Here is a 22,447-nt window from a genome sequence, read left to right on the forward strand (position 1 = left end):
ACAAGGCTCAGTAAATCCTGGGCAGGGTGTCACTTATATCAAATTGCCATTTTTGCCCATCCATCTGCACTCAATAACACATCCTGGCAAAGTGGAAGCATGTGACCAGAAAGGTTTGCAAATTTAAAAAAAAAAAAAAGAACTGAAATCTCTAGAAGGGTACGGATCCTTCATTCAGTACTTTGTTGAAGCCCCTCTGGCAGCCATTCCTGCTTTAAGTTTCATCAAGCTTTTGTGGCAGACGGCTGGGGTCCATGCCTGGCTGGGACGCCCCTTCACTGTATATTCAGGGGGAGCAGCCCTGGACTGTGCAATGCCTTCCCCTGCATGCTAGATGGCCGCCCCCCTGGGTTGGAGCGGTGCCTCGATCTCCCACAGGGCTCCATGGGTGCAGCCCTGTTGGGTCCTGCAGGAGCCACCAAGGGGTGCTGCAGCTGGGACTCCTGAGCCCGTATGGGCAGCGTATTCGCCACACCGGGTGAACTATAGAAGGGCCCAGCAACCCCATCACTCAATGGCCAGAGTTGTGAGGTGGAGGACGAAGCTTAGAGGAGGAGTGGTGGAGCCAAGGAAGAGTGTGTTTGTGTGTTTATTTGTGTACTGGGGAATGTGTTGTGCCTGTGGGGGTCACGGGGATGACGTGCCCCACAGGTGAAGAAAATAAAAAGTTCTTTTGTTTTATAAATGCCTCCGGGTGTGAGTCTGTGTCGGGTCAGGTGCCTATATAGCGCCTTGTTATACTTTGCACACCTGGATTTGGGCCATTTATCCCATTCCTCCTAACAGATCCACTCAAACTCCATTAGAATGAATGGGGGAAGCATCCGTGGACTGCCATCTTGGGGTCTCTCTCCCCAGATGTTCAATAGAGTTTAAGTCTGAGATACTCGAGGACACTCGGAGACTTGTCTTGAAGCCACTCCAGCGTTGTCTTGGCTGTCTGCTTCAGATCATTGAACTGTTGCCCAAGTCTGAGGGGGCGTCCACTCTGGAGCAGGCGTTCTTCTAGGACTTCTCTGTGTTTAGCTGCATTCCTCCTTCCATTGAGTCTAAACACCCAGTCTCCCTGTCTCAGCGCCCCCATAGCATGATGCTGCCACCACTGCACTTCTTCATCAGGATGGGATTAGACAGCTGATGAGCAGTTCCCGGTCTTTGCCAGATGCAGTGCTTGGAGTTCTGCAAAGAGAGTTTTGTCTCATCAAACCAGAGAATCTCTTCATTTTGTTAAATGTTGTTGACTCGAGTGGCTTCCATCTGACCCCTCCACAATAGACACCCGATTAATGGAGTGCTCTTGAGATTGTTGTCCTTCTGACATTTTCTCCCATCTCATCAGAGGACTTCTTTAGCTCTGTTAGGGTGACCATGAGGCTCTTGGTCTTATTCTGGTTTTATTCCTGTGCCCTGATCTACACCCCACCACAATTTGATCACGGTGGTCTGCAGAGAGTTCCTTGGCCATATCCTGGCACACACTTTGAATCGTGGGACAGGAGCCGGCCTCCCTTTCTAAATGATGTCCAGTCAATTCAGTTTGCCACAGGTTGACACCAGTCAAGTTCTAGAAACATCTCTTTGCCCAAGCAAAAGGTCGGAATACTTCTAGGAATGAGAGACAGGGCCGGCTTAACACATGGGCATGCTGAGCAGTTGCCCGGGGGCACCACGAGTGAAGTTTTTTTCTGATGTCTGTGTATGTTTCTGTTTTGCTATCAGTGCTCTACTTTGCCCAGGGGCCTATGATGCTGTTAAGACAGCCCTGGTGAGAGATTTCAGTTTTGGATATTAATAACTTTGAAGACCGTTCTGAAAACCTGTTTTCATGTTATTGAGTGGGGATTCATGGGCAAAAATGGCAAACGTTATCTATATAAGATGAAATCTGCAGCACAGTAAAGTGTGCAGAAACTGAGGGGGTTGGAATAATAATAATTCTTTACATTTATATGGTGCCGGTCATAAAATGAGAATATCATGACAAAGTTGATTTATTTCAGTAATTCCATTCAAAAAGTGAAACTTGCATATTAGATTCATTCATTACACACAGACTGATGTATTTCAAATGTTTATTTCTTTTAATTTTGATGATTATAACTGACAACTAATGAAAGTCCCAAATCAGTATCTCAGAAAATTAGAATATTGTGAGAAGGTTCAATATTGAAGACACCCGGTGCCACACTCTAATCAGCTAATGAACTCTTAAATGGTCTCTCAGTCGAGTTCTGTAGGCTACACAATCATGGGGAAGACTGCTGACTTGACAGTTGTCCAAAAGACGACCATTGACACCTTGCACAAGGAGGGCAAGACACAAAAGGTCATTGCTAAAGAGGCTGGCTGTTCACAGAGCTCTGTGTCCAAGCACATTAATAGAGAGGCGAAGGGAAGGACAAGATGTGGTAGAAAAAAGTGTACAAGCAATAGGGATAACCGCTGGTACCCTGGAGAGGATTGTGAAACAAAACTGTGGGGGAGATTCACAAAGAGTGGACTGCAGCTGGAGTCAGAGCTTCAAGAACCACCAGGTACAGACGTATGCAAGACATGGGCTTCAGCTGTCGCATTCCTTGTGTCAAGCCACTCTCGAACAAGAGACAGCGTCAGAAGTGTCTCGCCTGGACTGCTGCTGAGTGGTCCAAATTTATGTTCTCTGATGAAAGTAAATTTTGCATTTCCTTTGGAAATCAAGGTCCCAGAGTCTGGAGGAAGAGAGGAGAGGCACAGAATCCACGTTGAGGTCCAGTGTAAAGTTTCCACAGTCAGTGATGGTTTGGGGTGCCATGTCATCTGCTGGTGTTGGTCCATTGTGTTTTCTGAGGTCCAAGGTCAACGCAGCCGTCTACCAGGAAGTTTTAGAGCATTTCATGCTTCCTGCTGCTGCTGACAAACTTTATGGAGATGCAGATTTCATTTTCCAACAGGACCTGGCACCTGCACACAGTGCCAAAACTACCAGTACCTGGTTTAAGGACCATGGTATCCCTGTTCTTGATTGGCCAGCAAACTCGCCTGACCTTAACCCCATAGAAAATCTATGGGGTGTTGTGAAGAGGAAGATGCAATACACCAGAGCCAACAATCCAGAAGAGCTGAAGGCCACTATCAGAGCAACATGGGCTCTCATACCACCTGAGCAGTGCCACAGACTGATCGACTCCATGCCACGCCGCATTGCTGCAGTAATCCAGGCCAAAGGAGCCCCAACTAAATATTGAGTGCTGTACCTGCTCATACTGTTCATGTTCATACCTTTCGGTTGGCCAACATTTCTAAAAATCATTTTTTTGCATTGGTCTTAATTGATATTCTAATTTTCCGAGATACTGAATTTGGGACTTTCATTAGTTGTCAGTTATAATCATCAAAATTAAAAGAAATAAACATTTGAAATACATCAGTCTGTGTGTAATGAATGAATCTAATATACAAGTTTCACTTTTTGAATGGAATTACTGAAATAAATCAACTTTGTCATGATATTCTCATTTTATGACCGGCACCTGTATATGGTGCTTTTCTCGCTACTCAAAGGGCTTTGGTGAGTGGGGATCCACCTCGACCACCACCAATGTGTAGCACCCACTTGAATGATGCAATGGCAGCCATTTTTGTGCCAGTACACTTACCACACATGAGCTATTAGGTGGTGAAATGGTGAGAAAGAGAGAGACAATTAGAGACGGGGGGCCAGAATAAATGAGGCACTGGTGGGCAATTTAGCCAGGATATTGGGAAAACCCCTACTCTTTATGAAGGATGCCCAGGGATCTTTAATGACTACAGACTCGGTTTTATGTGTTATCCTGAAGGACGGCGCCATTTTTATAGCATAGTGTCCCGTCCCCCATCACCCCCGAACGCATTGGGGCATTGGGTTCCACATTCAGACCACAGGGTAAGCGCCCCCTGCTGATCTTACTAACAAATCTTCCAGCAGCAACACAAGCTTTCCTTAGATGGTCTCCCATCCCAGTACTGGCCGGGCCTGAACCTTCAGGTGGATGACCTCTTCTGAAGTGCAGGTGGCATGGCTCGTACTTTCTCAATCCACTACATCTATGGCTGGGGCTGCTTTGAGTCTTTTCATTCCCATCAGGTGACTGCAGCTCAAATAACTGCAAACCCTGTGGGCTCTGACCCGATGCGAGATCCTCTCCCTTTTAGGCTCTGAACTTGATCGCAATCAGCTTCTTTCACACTTCTCACAAGTGAAGTGGTGTCTTCTCTTTTGCCAATGCAGGGGAAGAGGGAGTTTAATTTTGTGAGGGATCTAAAGGTGAAATGTAACTGAGGTCCTTCTTAATTTGATAGTTGAAACGACATAATATGAAAGTCAAAGAGACTCGCAGAATATAAAAATCCACAAGTCTTAACATTTACAAACCGGTGGAAGAAAAGAAAACAGAGTTTCAGCACCATCCTGTGGCAGATTACGGTATCACAAAGGCACCGGCAATGAAATTTAAACACACAATTGAGTGTAACCCAACACAGGTTCGGTTGGTGGAAATTCATCCTCAAAGCATTAGGCCGTGCGTTTTTCATTTTATTAACAGCACATTTCATAAAGGGTTGTGAACACAACACACATTATGAAAGGAATTAAATGATTAGTATTTTTTTAAATTGCTGTTTTTCATTATGGCATAATTGTGAATGAGCCATTTTAATCATCTCCTCATATATGTAAAATCCAACATCTGTCTGTCTGTCCGCTTTTCACGAGAGAACTACTTCATGGATTTAGATCAGGTGTTTTTCTATAATTTACTTGAATGTTCTGGTTGATTTTGCGTTCTCATCTCATCAGTATCAGAGTTCGGTTACGGCACCGACTTATTCGTGCGAATCCAAGAAACGGGCTGCGGGCCGAGGGGAGGGGGAGGCGGGACCTCAGGAGTGGAGAGCTGGGCAGGGCCTTCGTCACTCACGCGCCAGCCTCCGTTCGAGTCGGTCTACCTGTCGCCACGTGTTGGAGCGCACCTTGCCTCCGCTTAGCTAGCCATACCTGTTTGTTCAGCAGACATTATCATCTACAGATTGTTAAGGAGTAACATTTGACGTTTTTAGGAGAGAGAGAGAGATCAGAGCTACGTGTGTTTTAGTGGGTACCTGCTGATTGGCATAGATATCACAGCTACATGCTCTTACTCCCCACACGGGGGACGCTCTCCCGTCAGAGCTGAACACGGTCAGATACAGTGCCAACATTTGACGTTAAGAGTGTACCCACCTTCCACTTGGCCAGAGATACCTTGCCAACATTCTCATCTCTGACAGCAAAACCAAAAATATTGTATAGGAAGAATCCCTCGGATACGAAAGCTATCAATATAAATTATTCTCAATGCTAATTATTACGTTTTTATTGATTTTTAAAGTTTGTCCTGTTTCACTGCTACGCGGGCACAGCCGCAGGGGATAGCCAGTAGCTAATAGAGTGTGGCTCAAATTTGTGTCCTTTACGCCCCTTTAATTGTCTGTTGCTGCCTGGTGTGGACTGTAGGGGGCGTCAGTGGGCTCCAAACCCCAGACACAACTGCACTAACACAGTTCTGGGTTCAAGTAAAGCGCAGTATGTTTTATTAACAAAAGTCACTTTTCACTTTTCGGCTTCTTCTCCCTTCAAACACTCTGCAGCTCCTTCTTCTCCTTCTCTCTTCTCCTCCACTCCTCCCATGTCAGCTTTGTCTGACTTCGACTCACCTGGGGAAGCTCGAGCACATCTTTTTAACCCGGAGCTGGGAGAAGTTCTGGCACATCAGCAATGCAACCAGTGAGCACTTCCCTGACAGGGGAGTCTGCCCTTTAATTTCAAAGGAACCATAAACCTCCCTCCCCCCAAAACAAACCCCTTTTAAGTGAGTTTCGTTTTTTGCAATTGAGTTTGGGATTTATCGAAATTTTCCAAATGGGTGGATCGATGGTTTGAACCCCTACAGAAATCTATTTTATGATGGTTTTCATCCAATTCATCGCAGATTTTTGAGTCCTTTCTTACCCCTACTCCCCCAGAACTTCATTCCTAGCTTTAGACCGACTCTACCATGTCCGTTGTTTCTTTGGAGATTCCTCATTGTACGTACGTTCCCATCGTTATCACATTTCATTGTTTGGGCTACCAATCTTCACTGTGCATCGTGTCTTCTATGGCAAAGACTGACCGACTGAAGGCCATCACCATTCCATTTCCTGCAGTGCTCACCCGGTGGTCTCGCAGCTCGTCTTGTGACACTCCACACAATCGTACTCGTGTATTCTCAGGCCGGTCACTCGACTCGACTTCTCAGGTTGTAAATTACGATGCCCATGTAAATCACATTGATGGGTTTATACAAACACGGCTTCAGTAGATCAGACCACAGAGGTTTGCTTGTTGCTGCCCGCTGCTGATTGATGAAATGTGCTCCCAGTAACAAAAACTCCAGTGGCTCTTTACGACTTGAAAGGTCAAACGCTGTTTATAACCAAATGCCTGACCTTTCCACCCTTAGCAGTTCTGCACAAAGGCTGGGTTGTGCACGGTCACATTAAAGCAAATCTATTGATCTGGGATCGTCTGTGGCTGTGAAATTTAAAGGTGGACATAAAAAAAAATAAATCCAATCAATACGGTTCATGTGCAAGGATACGAGACACCAAGGAGCTGCCCATGTGGCGGGCTGTCCTCAATGCCGTGGACTCCACAGAGTGAAGGGTGCGTTAAGGAGGCACTCGGCCAAATCGCGTGTGTCCCGACTGCAGTTCACTGTGCTCCTTACAGAATGATCACAGAAGTTGCAGTTCTCACAAAAGCAAGTGACTGCCAGGAACAGAAATGACAAAAAAGTCTTAAAAACTAGCGTGTGACGTCATCTTTACACTTTGTTCTTAGCTGCAATACCAAATGCGGTCCAGTGTGAGGTGTGATGTCAGGAACCACAAGAGGAAGGTGTTACCTTGAAATGGGATTTCACACACTTGCTATTCACACTGTCCTTGTCTCTAATGTATTAGTGTCTGGCTTTTGAAATAATTCCTTTCTTCATGCTCAGATTTTCTGTTCTATTCTAATTAACATGTTTACTTGCATTTTAATAACCTAGTTAATCACAGAAATCTAAAATGGAACCCAACAGGGCAACCCTATTGAACTACAACTCCCAGGGTGCTCTGTTGACATCCATACTGGGGCTCACCAGCAGGCATGCTGCCCCTTAGCGATTGGGCAGAACATTTTTACAGTATTATCAATAAGCAGTCGTGCACGGGGCTACTTACTGAAACTTCGGTCACTCTGACCGGAAAGAGGACCAGCAAGCATCCTGGTTCCTCGAGTTCATCCATCCATGACGTTAGCCTCCCAGCCAGGAAAGAGAGTTCCATTTAATCTCAGCCTGGCAGCTATCACGGTGCTTCTCCACACCCGCCTTCTCACCAGCGGTGGGAGTTGTACTTGGTCCTTCATGAACATCCCTCGCCTTAGTGTCCCTGCGGGGTCCATCTTGGCTGGGGAGCTAGCCTGTTTATCTATCTATCTATCTATCTATCTATCTATCTATCTATCTATCTATTATATAGTGCCTTCTATCTATCTATCTATCTATCTATCTATCTATCTATCTATCTATCTATCTATCTATCTATCTATTATATAGTGCCTTTCATCTATCTATCTATCTATCTATCTATCTATCTATCTATCTATCTATCTATCTATCTATCTATCTATCTATCATATAGTGCCTGTCATCCATCCATCCATCTATCTATCTATCTATCTATCTATCTATCTATCTATCTATCTATCTATCTATCTATCTATCTATCATATAGTGCCTTTCATCTATCTATCTATCTATCTATCTATCTATCTATCTATCTATCTATCTATCTATCTATCTATTATATAGTGCCTTTCAATAATGAAGTAAATACATGCATACATATTGTAATAAACAAATGCACACTAGAATTATTAAAAATAAAGATAATAGGCAACATGTAACATGCAGTATATGACATCTTTCCTATATTGGTAAGAAATATTAAAATTCATAGTCTGTGTCTTCATTACAAGTTTTTATAATGCAAATAACAGTTTTTACTTTCTTGTATACAAAGTATAGGGAAAGTATTGGAATCGTCCAAAAATTTCATTTCGTGATTTTGATGAATTTGATTTTGATTGAGTTTGCTTACACTTCGGTCAACTAAACTTTGCATACAAGTATGAGGTACAAGACGTAGATTTCTATCACGTTTTTAGCTATCTCCGCTAACCGGAAGTGGTACATTACATGAAACGTTTCCCTAAAAATATTAAAAAATGTGATCCTTTCACATCATGTTATGGTAAAGCACCACATTCTAAACATTTTTTGTTGCTTTGCAATTTTTCAACAAAATTTTTTTGAGATAATCTCAATTTTCCGCTTTGACCTTCAAATGGTAATACATACATATTAGAGAATGTTTTGGCTTTACGTAAATGAAGTATTACATGACACACATCACTAAAGACAGCTTTTCACCCACTTCCGCTTACTGAAAGTGGTAATTTACGAGAATTGTTTGAAAATGTTTTATTCATGCAGCTGCTGAGTCACATTTATTCAATTTTACTTTTCTAACAATTGTTCATTATATTATTAATTTGATTTGATTTATTATTGATGGTTCTTTAATATACATAATATAACAATATAATGATTCCCTTGCGGTTTACTCTTCAAACATCCATCCTCATATCTGAGTATTCGAGAAAGTCAAGGGGAGACCACTCCTGATTTTTTTTACATGCATCACACATTGAGATAAATAAGTACTTTTGTATTTGCCTGATAAACTGTGCAGCCGACCACATTGTACAATTGGCATTAGAGCAAAACTGGCACCAGACAAAGGAAAGGAGAGGGAAGCCCACATTACTGACTGGAAAACATAAATTCTCTGTCAGGACCTTACTGAGAGGAGAGTAATAGATATCACTGGGAAGCTGCCGACTTTATTTACCTTAACCACTAGATGGCAGCATCAGCTCACTCTGTAAGAATAAAACTGAAGGCTGCCTATTATGGCAGCGAGCAGCAGACGTGCCAGGATCAGTTAGGAGTTCTTGTTACATTAAATACGTTTGAAGATCAGAGGTCGAGTGGAATCGGGTGCCACCAGAGGGACTGTAGCCTAATAACAAAGTGTCTTCTTCCAAGTTCAAGTTTATTGTCATGTATGCACAGTTCAAGGAAGTTCTTACTTGCTTCTCCCCTGAGAACAATGCAAATAATAAAATACCAACAGACACATACACACAAGTATTCCTAGAATACAACAGATGAATGTATATAAACAGAATGCAGTGTGTGTGTGTGTGTGTGTCGTGGTTAATAATCAAGCCTTGATGCACAAAGAGGTTTGGGGAAGCCTCCCGTATACTTGGTTTTAAATGTGAAAAAATATTGAGAAAACGGTCTTTACAGACAAGAGTCCAAAACAGAACTGCACAGGTTAGGAAGCACGGCGGATATATTGTTGGACGGCAGGAAGAGGAGGGATCTTGGGACTGGAACCGGAAATGAGCTCATCGGGCTGCGACTTCTTGGGGGGCTGAACCAGAAGTGATGTCATCTGGGGCGGAGCCAGGCAAAATTTCCCACATTTGGTCTGCGGGGAGATGAGAGAAAGGATTAATGCACTCTGCCACCCCCTGGTCTGATCGGGAATTGCCTTCTTTTGAGCCCTTTAGCTGCCTCCCATGTACACATGTGACAGTGTATAGATACATATATGTCTATATAATCTAATAAAATAGTGCTTTCTATGTGTGTGTGTGTATGTGTGTGTGTGTGTGTGTGTGTGTGTCTGGACCCTTCGAGCAATCTGATTGGTCAGTTTGGCCTTGGTGACACGATTAACAGGGGAACTGCTGGGAAAGAAAGGCTGGGAGACATGAGGAGAGGTAGAGGTGTAGAAGACACCCTGAGAGTCGCCTTCAATGGCAGGAAGTATCGTAGTTTAAAAAATGCAGCATGTGGATACCTAGTTGTTTCTTGCACATGGTAATTACCTCTTTAGCTGTTGGTGCTCGGATACTTGATTGCTTTGCCAAGGTAGGGGGATTTGGGATCCCACTTGGTGATTCTGGCACATGGGCACTCAGTCATTACATTGAAAATGGGCCTTGCACCCAACAAAAAGTCCCCTTGTTGTCAAGGTCCCCTGGGCACATACCCAGAATGCCTTGATGGTGGATCTGCCCCAGGGTAATAGGGAGCCCTGTCTGCCATTGGTGGTAGACAAAAAGCCTTGAAATAAGAGAGTTTGAGATGCAGGCTTTATGGGAACGCGCTGGAGAGACACTGCAGTTCCCAAACCAGACAGTGATGCAGCTTGTCGGGACGTTCTTGATGTTGGCCCCCGTAGAACGTGGTGAGAATGGGTAGAGGTAGTCTCGGCTTCTTCAGCCACTGAAGGAAGTGGAGATGCTGCTGCACCTTCCTGGCTATGGCAGTGGTGCTAGTTGACCAAGTAATGCCAAGGAATTTGGTGCTCATATCCACCTCGGAGACCTCGATGTGAAGTGGGATGTGGACAGCACGGGCCTGACTGAAGCTAACGATCATCTCTTTCGCGTTGTCCACATAAAGAGATGGATTATCACACTCGCACCTGCCCTCCAATTGTCGTGTCTCCATTCTGTAAGCAGACTCATCCCCTTTGTGGATGAGACCCACCACCAGCGTTGTGTCATCTGCAAACTCAATGATGGTGTTAGAGTTGTATGTGTAACGGTGGGCCATCAGAGTGTAGAGAAGTAGGCTGACTATACAACCCTGGCTTGGGCGCCAGTCCTCATCATGATGGTGCTGCAGATGGTGTTTCCAGCGCCGACTGTCAGGGGGGAAACCTCTGTCAGGAAGTCCAGCACCAAGTTGCACTCCACTTCTGAGGGATGGTGGTGTTGAAAGCTGAACTGAAGTCAATGAAAAGGAACCTAACAGAAGCGTCTCTGTTGTCCAGATGAGGAGCAGGTGAGACGGCATCTTCAGCAGATGGTAGGCTAACTGAATGGGGTCATGTGATTATCTTTCATTTTACGGTTTGGGCTCATAGAATGTAAAGCGTCCTGACATACCTGGCCCACCACAGCTGACTCAGACGCACTTAACAGAAGTAGCAACCCCTGCGCAAATCCGAAGCGGCCCAATATTTTAGTACTTCCGGGGTTGCTGGGACTTGCAGTCCACCCAAGTAGGTCTTCTACACTAGTTAATGGTAGAAAGGTCAGCCCAAGGTAGTTCTGGGGGTATGTGAATTTGTGGAAAGACAAAACCCTCTGCTACATGTGTCGTACGTTTGGCCGTTTGCTGTTGTCCTACTCAGTTCCTGGTTTTTGAGTGAGGGTCGTTTGGTGAGTGGCTTATGGTTTTGTCTTTGGTTGTTTTTCTGATCACATGTATCTCCCAGTTATCTCATTCCCTCTTGCTATCTCCTGCGAGTCACCATATTTAGAGCCTGGGAAGTGAGAGACGCAATGCTGTTGTGTGAATTTTGAATTGGGACCACCGCCACCCCCAATGCATGGATTTGTGGGCCCAGCATCCTTTGCATTTGAGATTTGACTTGTGTCACTCGTTATGGCGTATTATGGCCCCATTACACAAATCAGACAAAGTGTGTACAGGCAATGGCTGGCTGGGTGGATGTTTGGCTTTCACAAGAACAAACTCTGTCACGGACCGGACTGAAATACTGCATGACGGAGTGGAATTCTGAGAAGTGAGAAGAATGGAGGTGATGATGGAGTGGAATTTGCCTCCCTACGTCCGTTTAATTATCAGACTGTGAAAAGGCGTTTGACGGTGTGGACAGGGAATCCCTTTGGATGTGGTGTGCCTCGAAAACTCATCACCACCATCATCAGGAATTGTGTTGTCACGCAGAGTCATCCATGGTGGACAACCCGCGATTGCTGCCTACTCTCATCGTTTCATGATCGACTTTATCATGAAGTCATCAACATGTCAGACGTGCAGTCAGATCCAGTGAGCTCATTGGAAGAAGCTCAATGATCCTGACTTGAACTGTTGGAGACGCATCAGGAGATGCAAGATAAGATCAATAACTTTGCAGCCAGCACTTCCCACACTAGCCTTTACATTAAAAATGGAAAGACAAAGGTCATCAGGGCCATCACGACCAACACCAATGCCAACCACTGCAAGTGGGTGGGGAAGCCTGGGCAGTGTGGTCCCTTCTTGTTGAGATTAGGCCCACAATCATCACGCCTAGGGCAGCATTTCTGCAACTGAAAAACATCTGGAGTTCCGAGGAGCTTATGCTACACACCCAATACCAACGTTACGCCGGTCCTTCTTCATGGCACAGAGGCCTGCAGGATGACAGTTAGGACCTTCATCCGCACATTTCTACGAAGGGCCCTGCAAAAGGGCTGGTCCAACACCCACCACATCAGCAGCAATGACCTTTGGCAAAGAAGAAAACAGATGCCTGCAGAAGCGGAGATTTTAAAGGAGAAATGAGGTTGGACTGGACACACTTTTAGAAGGCCTCCCACCATCACTAGACTGTCCCTGACCTGGAGGTCCCAACGCAGAAGGAAGAAAGGAAGAACCAAGAAACCTGTGGCGCCGGGATCTGGCAGCAGACACCATGAAGATGGGCCTGACTTGCAGCCAACTGAAAATGCAAGGCGCAGGACAGAGAGGCCAGGAGGTCACTTGCTGGTGGTCTGTGGTTAGGAGGGGCTTTAGTACTGTAAGTAAGTAAATGGCTGGCTGTTTATTATTTTGGACTTTTTTGCCGTCCTGCTGTATGGTACCGGCTTCAGTTGTTTCTTTTTTTCCCACAAGTCTTGTTGTTGCTTTGTCTGCTTTCCATTGTTATGGTGCGTGGCAGTAGCCTGGCGGTGACTATTTACACATTGTGCCATTTTTATTTTTACACAGCCAGGTCAATTCAGAGTTAGCACTACTGGGAGTCAGTGGGGAGCCACTTATCGATGTGCTGAAGCATGAGCTCGATTAAACATAACCCGGTCAAAATGAGGCATTTTAGTGCAGGAATCAGCCAGCGCCACCATCCGCGCCACCCACGTGCCACTGCTGATATGCATATGGCAAACAGGCCACTGATTTCATGTGAGCTCAGCGTCCCAGTGGGTGTGCGTATGTGCCAGCGCCAGCCGTGCCGTTCCTACAGCCGATGGCACTCGGTGGAATAAAACCTGATGGAAAAGATTTGATTAGCAGAGCTCTCCTTAGGAAGCTAAGACCAGAAACGTGGGTGACGTGGCCCTGGGAATGGCGTCCCGTTGACCCTAGGAAGAGGGTGAGGAGTATGAGTGTGAAGGACACAAGCTGGGTGCACGCTGGTGCGGTGAGGCCTGATAGTGTGGGGCACGGCCGGGCAGCAGTGGGCACAGACCTCAGACATCCAAGAAAAAAACAAGCCTCTTCACAGGACCCTCCATTAAGGCCTGGTTAAGGCTGCTTTGATAGGCGCATAAGTACGTGGGAAAGGCGCTATATAAGAAAGCCAAACATAAATGGAAGGTACCATATAACTTGTAGATAGACAAAAAGATTTAGCAACTTGAAAGGCACTATATATTAGAAAGATAGATATGAATGGCAGTATATGATATATATAAAAAGCTCTACATTAAATGCAGATTGAAAGGCACTATATAATAGGCAGATATTCAGATATATTTAGAGCTATAAAAGGGTATTTTATAATAGATGAGAATAGCAATACTGTATATTAAATAGAGATGGATGGCATAAGGATATCAAGAATGCAATTTAAAAGATAGCTATGAAAAGCATTACATAAAATAAATATATAAGAGGCACTATATTACAGACAGCATATATATGTATGAGGGATGTTCAAAAACTTGATTTATTAAGAATTACTTTTCTACATAGTCACCTTCATTTGCGATGTCATTTTCCCAGGGTCATACCAATGTTTTAATGCCCAATCACTACTCCTCCCGACTTCACCGTTTCCAATGAAAATATAAAAGTGCAGAAACGTTTTGAATGTCCCTCGCATATATTGTAAGAGAAACGAAATGACAACGATAAAGAGTTGGGGTACCAGCCCAGTAACCCCGGATAACTGAATTGTAGGAGAAAGGGCCTAAAAGCTTGCATATTGTAATCTTTTTAGTTAGCCAATAAAAGGTGTCATTTTGCTTGGCTTTTCTCTACAAGCAAAAAAAGAAAAACACACAATAATTGTGGAGACGGTGTTTCAGGCGCAAGTTTAAGATCGAACTGACAAAGATTTCGCTTTCAGTCCCTCTGGCAGGAAAAGGCGGGTCTAGATGGGTAGATACTGGAAATGACATCACAGGTGTTACAGCTGTCAATCATCCAGTCTGCAAAGGACTGGGGGAAGAGAGAAAGGCATTAGGACACAGCGCCAACCCCTGGTGAGGTGGTAGAATTACAGTCACTACAGCACTCCAGCTGTCCCCTGTGTGCATGAGCAAGACAATATGTGTAAAGTGTTATATAAACTGGAGATATCAGCTAGTAAATGACAGATATGAAAGACAGTATAATACATAAATACACAGGTATGCGAATAGATTTCAGGATTTGAAAGGTACAGTGTACTAGACAGATAGGGAAGGCACTTGAATAGATTTAGAGATTTAAATTTTTGCTTCGTACTGGACAAATAGATGAAGAGCACTATATTAGAGAAATGACCGGCACTATATAATAGGTATAGGTATATCTACATTATGAGGGGTGCCATATAAAAGATAACTACGAAAAGCACTGTTTAAAATAAATATGTACCAGACTTTACTGTATATTACAGATAGATATAAAAAGTACTATATAAAGTAGAGTTATGAAAGGTGTTACATTACAGATATTAAAGACACTATAATGGATAAATGCACAAATGTTCAAATTGATGTAGTGACTTCAAAGGTGCAATAGACAGACAGATAGTTAGATATGAAAGGTAGTATATAATAGATACATAGATATGAAAGGAGGTATATAGTAGATGAATACATAGATAGATAGATATGAAGGGCACTATATGATGGATAGATAGATAGGAAAAGCATTATATAATAAATAGATATGTAAACAGATTTAAAGATTTGAATGGTTGCTGTTTATAAGATTGATAAATAATTTTGTTAGACAAATGGATAGTCATCCAAAATGAAACAGAAATAAACAGAAGTCTAAGATGCTGCTTTTATAAGTACTAAATTGGCATAAAGAAACATAAGAAAGTAATGATTTGAACAAGCTGTAAAAACTGAAGTTGAGAGTAAGGAGAGGGATCAGGCTGACAGGCTGGTCAGGAAAGGCCAAATATCACTCATGTGTTTATCCCACCCATGCCTTTAACCGTGCCCAGCCTGCTGCCACTCACACCTCTAGCCCCACCCAGCTTACTGCCACTCACATATGTAGCCCCACCCAGCTTACTGCCACTCACACCTCTAGCCCCACCCATCTTACTGCCACTCACATATGTAGCCCCACCCAGCCTGCTGCCACTCACACCTCTAGCCCCACCCAGCTTACTGCCACTCACACTTATCATTGCCTACAATACTTTCACTCACACCTCTAGCCCCACCCAGCTTACTGCCACTCACATATGTAGCCCCACCCAGCCTACTGCCACTCACATATGTAGCCCCACCCAGCCTGCTGCCACTCACACCTCTAGCCCCACCCAGCTTACTGCCACTCACACATGTATCATTGCCTACAATACTTTCACTCACACCTCTAGCCCCCACCTTGCCCATAAAAAGATCTTCCAGTTCAATGCCTGTGTGCCATGCCTGTCATGCGCCACCTGCTGGATGCTGCAGTACTTTTCTGTCAAACCCAGCAATGGTCACTGAGTGATGTAAAGCTCCATGACATGTTTTTAAGATGTATTTTCAGGGACAAAGCATTTCAGTTTTAAAGGCTTCAGGGTTGTCCAAAGGGTTAATCGGGGGTCTCACACTGCCAGAATCTACCATACAGTATATGTCTTCTTGGTCACAGCAGTCTATTAAATGAAATGGATTTCATGTAGTCTTACAACTGAAGGTGCTATATAATATACAGAATGACTGAAGAAACCACCATTGGTAAATCTCATCATGTTTGATGCTGTAGGGTGAAAAGCTTTTTTCCCCATGAAGTCTGACCGACATATTGAATGATTTGTTTTAGCCACAATTAAGCCAAGCACTTTGTGACACGGTGACAGGCACTATATACTGTGTGTTGAATACTGATTCCTTTTCTTATAATGCATTCCTTAAAGAATCTGGTAAAATGAAGGGCTGATTGCTTGATTTTATCCCGCCAGTTGTTAATCAGCCTGATCCCCAGCCCTTCTCCTCGCATGCTCTGCTTGTCCATGGCTGTCAGCCATTGCTTTGTCCACCTCAATCTGCAGCAGACGGACTGCACAGATGATGTGCTGTAGTGTTCTCCATGGGTCCATGTAGTGCCAGCTCAAGCCAGTTATTCCTAAAATCATCTTAGAGATGCCAAATCAAGCAGAGAAAGCCCCTTGGAGTCGGGATGTGCCTCTAAATATTAAAAGCCGTTGGAATGAAAACTTGCAGTCACTGTTTGCTGCTTTCGAAGAAGAGCCTTCAGCCCACTCCGAGGGGTCCAGGTGGTCAGAATGATGATAAGTATACTATCTTCCTCCAATCAGCAACAGGATGGCTGCTTGTAAGGCGGAAAATTGGCTTTTGGAAATATTAAAAAATGAATTTGCGACGTTTCGAGGAGTGATATTTGATGGGGCTGCTTATCTGATTTCTTTTCAGAGGCCAGCCGCAGGTTTGGCTCCTCAGCAGGCTATCACATTTGCTCATGTCACCTTGTCATGGTTCCTTGTCGTGTGAAGATGGTTGGGGGTAAGTATAGGGTGTTAGGATGAAAATCGTAAAGTTACATCTGCTTTTGGCAGGGAGGCGTTTGGGCACGTGAGGTAGCGGCAGGCGTCTGGCGTGAGGAGCTCTGATTGTACTGTAGGATTTGCCTGAGGGCGACAGAGAGGGCCTTGGTGCATCTTTAGAATGCCAGTCAATATATGACCGATGCCGTGCCAGGGCAGTGACACTTCTATGTGCTCCGTCCAGCAGTAAGGTGTGGCAGCAAATCAGCCTTTGGCCCCTTGACCGCTGATCAGCCCCTGCAGATCCCACCTTGATCCATCCACCTTAGCTCTCAGCCTCCCGCTTTCTCTTCCTCATGTCCATCATTGTTTCTCCTCATCACATGTCCACACCACTTCAATCTACTTAATCTCTCCTGTCCTTTTTTGTAGCTCCATACATCCTTCTCCACTTTCTCATTTCTGCCACATCCAACTTCTACTTCTGCTGTGCTCACTTTGATGCCCACGTCTGGGCTCCATACATCATGGCGGGCCCTAAAAGCCTAACCTTTAACCTTCACCTTAATTCTGTGATCGCACAACACTCCTGATATGGTCTTCCAATTGTTCTGTCCACAATGCACTCTGTGGGTTATTCAACATCTAATTCTCCATCTTTGGCTATCACTGATCCTAGATATTTAAACTTCTCCACTCTTTTCAGTAGCTCCCCCTGCAGGCCATCTTCTGAACCCTGATCATCATTAATCCTCACATATTCCGTCGTCTTCCTGCTTATCTTCAATCCTCTGTCTTCCAAAGTCCTTCTCCATTCCTCCAACTTCCTCTTTTCTGGTGCTACATAACACAATGTCATCAGCAAAAAGTCTGCGCTGGAGAGAATGGACTTCTGTCACATGAGGCAACACATACCTAACCAAATCAGGGAGGTAAGGACCTCAAGAAGATCCCTGGTGCAGACTTCCTCCAACTGGAATCTGCTCTGTTACCCTGACCCCCAGGTCCTCACTCTATCATACACCCCCTGGACAACCCTCACATACTCCTGTGGTGCTCCTTTGTCTCTCATGCACCTCCAGACCTCTTCGCTTTGCCCAGCTCCTCTCCCGATTTTGACACCCTGAGTGGACGCAGGTGGTCCTCTTCTTATGGTGGACTCGGGAGTACTTTCGGTGTCAAGGAAGAAACACTCCTGGGTCAAATGGGAGACCCAGAAAGTAGGGACAGTCCTCCCCTGCAGCTCCCCCTGTCGGTATCGATGGAGCACAGCAGGGCTACCTGCATGGGACTACAACTCCCAGCATGCTTGGGCATTCTGGCCCAGAAATGCTGCCACCTAGCTTGTCAGGAGAGCATGCACTCTTGGGAGGCCATCTCCCCCTGTCCACCCACTACACAAGATTGCAGTCCACCCTTGCCACGGTCCATCACACAGTACTTTGTTTTGATGTACACTTTACAAGGCAGTGTTTTAAAAAGAATTGTATTTTTTATCTTACATTCATTTTTAGGGTCCCGCACGGGTGTTGATGGAGTTTGTGTGCTCCCCTTGTGTTCAGGGGACCTGTAATGAGATGTCATTCTGGTCTCCGTCTGTTATTGGCCAGATGAAGTAAAGAGTAACTGCTTTTACTAACATCACTGTTTTGATCCTCAGGCTTTTGTCAACAAGCTGGACGAGTTCATCTGCTGGCTGCACGAGGCCCTCGAGACGACGGAGAACTGGACTCCACCGAGAGCAGAGACGGACAGCCTCAAGCTTTACCTGGAGACCCACCTGGTAGGACTGCAGTTAGAATTTCCCTTTTGTCACTTTGTCACAGTGTGTCCTCTGCTTTACAAACATGGAGTTGATGTGGGGTGTCAGATTCTACCAGCCTGAAACTCAAGATCTTCTTCACCAGACGTGTCAACAGCCAATTCTTCATTCTTTACTAATTTCATAGGAAATTCAGGAAACTGGGGATTAACTATGGGCACGCCGAAGCACCGCTCTGATGGTCATCACTCAGGGAGGGGATACTGAATGAGTGAAGCTTGTCTCGTTCTTCAGACAACATAATGTGATTAGATGGTCCAGCCACACATTTATTTGCGTGTAGTACCTTTCATGGCTGGTGATTTGACAAGCAACATGCCTGTTTATGGAAGTCACTTGTAAAACAGGAGACAAGAGTTGGGACACCTTGAAGGAAAACTCTGCTCCTCTTCTTCTTCTTCTTCTTTTGGCTGCTCCTGTTAGGGGTTGCCATAGCGGATCATCTTTTTCCATATCTTCCTGTCCTTATCATCTTGCTCTGTCACACCAATCACCTGCATGCCCTCTCTTACTTAGGCCTTCCTCTTCTCCTCTTACCTGACAGCTCTATCCTTAGCGCCCTTCTCTCATTATACTCAGCATCTCTCCTCTGCACATGTCCAAACCAACGCAATCTCACCTCTCTGACTTTGTCTCCTAACCGCCCAACTTGAGCTGACCCTCTAATGTCCTCATTTCTAATCCTGTCCATCCTCGCCACACCCAATGCAAATCTTAACATCTTTAACTCTGCCACCTCTATCTCTGTCTCCTGTGCCACCGTCTCCAGCCCATATAACACAGCTGGTCTCACTACCGTCCTGTAGACCTTCCCTTCCTCTCTTGCTGATACCCGTCTGTCACAAATCACTCCTGACACTCTTCTCCACCCACTCCACCCTGCCTGCACTCTCTTCTTCACTTCTCTTCCACAATCCCCATTACTCTGTACTGTTGATCCCAAGTATTTAAACTTATCCACCTTCTCCAACTCTACTCCCTCATCCTCACCATTCCACTGACCTCCTTCTCATTCACACACATGTATTCTGTCTTGGTGGTCCTACTGACCTTCATTCATCTCCTCTCCTCATATCTCCACCTCTCCAAGGTCTCCTCAACCTGCTCCCTACTCTCGCTACAGATCACAATGTCATCATCAAACATCACAGTCCACGGGGAGTCCTGTCTAATCTCATCTGTCTGCCTGTCCATCACCATTGCAAATAAGAAAGGGCTCAGAGCCAATCCCTGATGTAATCCCACCTCCGTCACTCCTACCGCAGACCTCGCCACAGTCACGTGTCTCTCGTACATATCCTGTGCCACTCTTACATACTTTTCTGCCACTCCCGACTTCCTCATACAATACCACAGCTCCTCTCGAGGCACCCTGTCATTTGCTTTCTCCAGGTCCACAAAGGCACAATGTAACTTCTTCTGGCCTTCTCTCTATTTCTCCATCAACACCCTCAGAACAAACTCTGTACAATTGATGGAAAAAAAAAAGTTTAAAACCAGTTGCTGGTGGCATTCCTTAAGAAGAAGCCAGACCAGAAGGGACGGGGCCAAGGGACCATGACCTGAAAGTGTCATCACTAGAATTGCTGGTCATCTCATCTGTAGGGGAAAAATGAGGGAAAAGCATTACAACAACAGCAACATTTATTTATATAGCACATTTTCATACAAAAAGTGATTTACATAATGAAGAAAAGAAAAATAAAAGACAAAATAAGAAATTAAAATAAGACAACATTAGTTAACATAGAAAAGGAGTAAGGTCCGATGGCCAGGGTGGACAGAAAAAACAAACAAAAAAAAAAACTCCAGACGGCTGGAGAAAAAAAATAAAATCTGCAGGGGTTCCAGGCCACGGGACCACCCAGTCCCCTCTGGGCATTCTACCTAACATAAATGAAACAGTCCTCTTTGTAATTAGGGAGCTCACAGAGTCACTTGATGTTGATGGTCATACAGACTTCTGGCTTTTAATCCATCCATCATTGTTGGAACATCACGGTGCTTTGAGTAGATGGTGGTGGCGCAAGTACTGACCCACTGAAATATGGACATGTGAAAAAGAAAGTACACCCCACAGACTGTTTTTTTCAAATGGGATTGGAATCCCATCGAGATGCCGTGGTTTTTGGTGATTTGTTCACACATGACAATGAGAGCACTGATTTATTTATTTATTTGTTTATTTATTTATTGATGCTTTCCTGTTTCAGAGTTTCAAACTGAATGTGGACAGCCACGCTGCCTTGAAGGATGCCGTACTGGAGGAGGGTCGCCAGCTCCTGGAGTTCATCGTGTCCCACAAATCAGGTAGGCCCAGCCTGGTGCCTGACAGGCCTGTGCGAGAGCGACGGGTGTTGCGGTAAATTTGCTTATTTATTATTCATGTTTACATTAACACTGCTGACCTTCAGGAATTATAAATGTGCCAGCAACTGCATCTCTTTGAAAAGAAGGCTATGATGGAAGGCATAATTCAGCCGTCATGTACTGGGATGACCACAATGTAATGAACAGGGGAGCGTGACTGGGGAGTAGCAGAGCTTGGTTTGGGGGTATACTTCACTTTACTTCCTAATCCCATGCCTGTGGGGAGAACAGCCCATAATGCCCCCAACCACCCATGATGCCACCCACCACAACATGACTATACACAGAGCAGTGGCCATTCCACACGTCCCAATGGAATAGAGAAGAGTGGGCAGGACGAGCCCCCCCCTCCCCAAGTGAATTCACTATACCCACAGGTCAGGCCAGTCCTTGCCCCCTTACCAATTGCTATGAATTGAGATACACAAAGCACATAAGTCTCAAACAGTTCAGAAAATGGCCACTAGAGGGGAATACCACTGTCAAACCCCAGGTAGTAGTAACCGCAAACGGATTGTTGGAAAACAAATTATTAGGGTTTATTTCACAAAAGCTCTGTTGCTTACAGTGCCACAATGCAAAAGGGTAATTTCAAAAGCAATCAAGTCCAAGTACAGAATCCAAAGAATGGTCAGGAAACAGAGGGGGAAAAAAGAGCCAGGAATCCCGAAAAATCACAAAACAAAAGGCAGAAGAACGCTCACCAACTCCCCTAGCACATTCAAAATGAACCATCAAGAACCATGGGAGACCCTCCAATTTATAGGGCAGCTATAGGGCTCCCTGGGGGACCATCCACAAAAATCATAGAACATAGCCAAGGCAATGGCAGATAAACACAAATAAACAATGTGTACAGAAGAACCAAAAGTGAACAAAGATGACATAAAACCTGAACTTGATTCCCTGCCAGGGGTCCTGGTTGAGCCACGACACCAATCGTTAACAGAAGAAGGAGTCAGGTAACCCCACCCAGTTAGAAATAGACAAAGAGGAGGGGACCTACCCCCCTCACCAACTGTGTACTGACGAGGGGCCGGGCATAACCCACCAAGTAAAACCCACCTATATAAAAAAGATGGTGACAGTCTGTTTCAGTAAGATGGTGGGGTTGGGGACAGGCCTGCCCCGTCATTTGTGTATAAAGAATTGGGAGGAGGTGAGGACTGGTCAGGCCCTTTGTACATTGAGCTCATTTTGGGGGTCCAGGCCTTTCCCCACAGGTTAAAAACAGATAGAGGGGAGGGACTGGAACTTGCCTCCCTCCCCCAGTGAACTCATTACATAACGAGGCAGTGCCAATCGTTGTCCCCTTCACCAATCATCTACAGAGGATGGGCCAAG

The 22,447-nt window shown here is 44.9% G+C and overlaps 1 protein-coding gene across 2 annotated transcripts in view; it reads left to right on the forward strand.

The window, feature by feature from the left end:
- Positions 1 to 22,447, forward strand: part of akap6 (A kinase (PRKA) anchor protein 6) — a 385,504-nt gene that overhangs the window by 111,249 nt on the left and 251,808 nt on the right. For both annotated transcript variants that reach the window (XM_039741461.1, XM_039741462.1), the window contains exons 5-6: positions 18,572 to 18,694; positions 20,947 to 21,043. In XM_039741461.1, the coding sequence (XP_039597395.1) occupies positions 18,572 to 18,694; positions 20,947 to 21,043 (220 nt within the window). The remainder of the gene's footprint in view (positions 1 to 18,571; positions 18,695 to 20,946; positions 21,044 to 22,447) is intronic.

This window comes from Polypterus senegalus, chromosome 18 (genome assembly GCF_016835505.1).
Source record: "Polypterus senegalus isolate Bchr_013 chromosome 18, ASM1683550v1, whole genome shotgun sequence".
In the NCBI taxonomy this organism is placed as follows: domain Eukaryota; kingdom Metazoa; phylum Chordata; class Cladistia; order Polypteriformes; family Polypteridae; genus Polypterus; species Polypterus senegalus.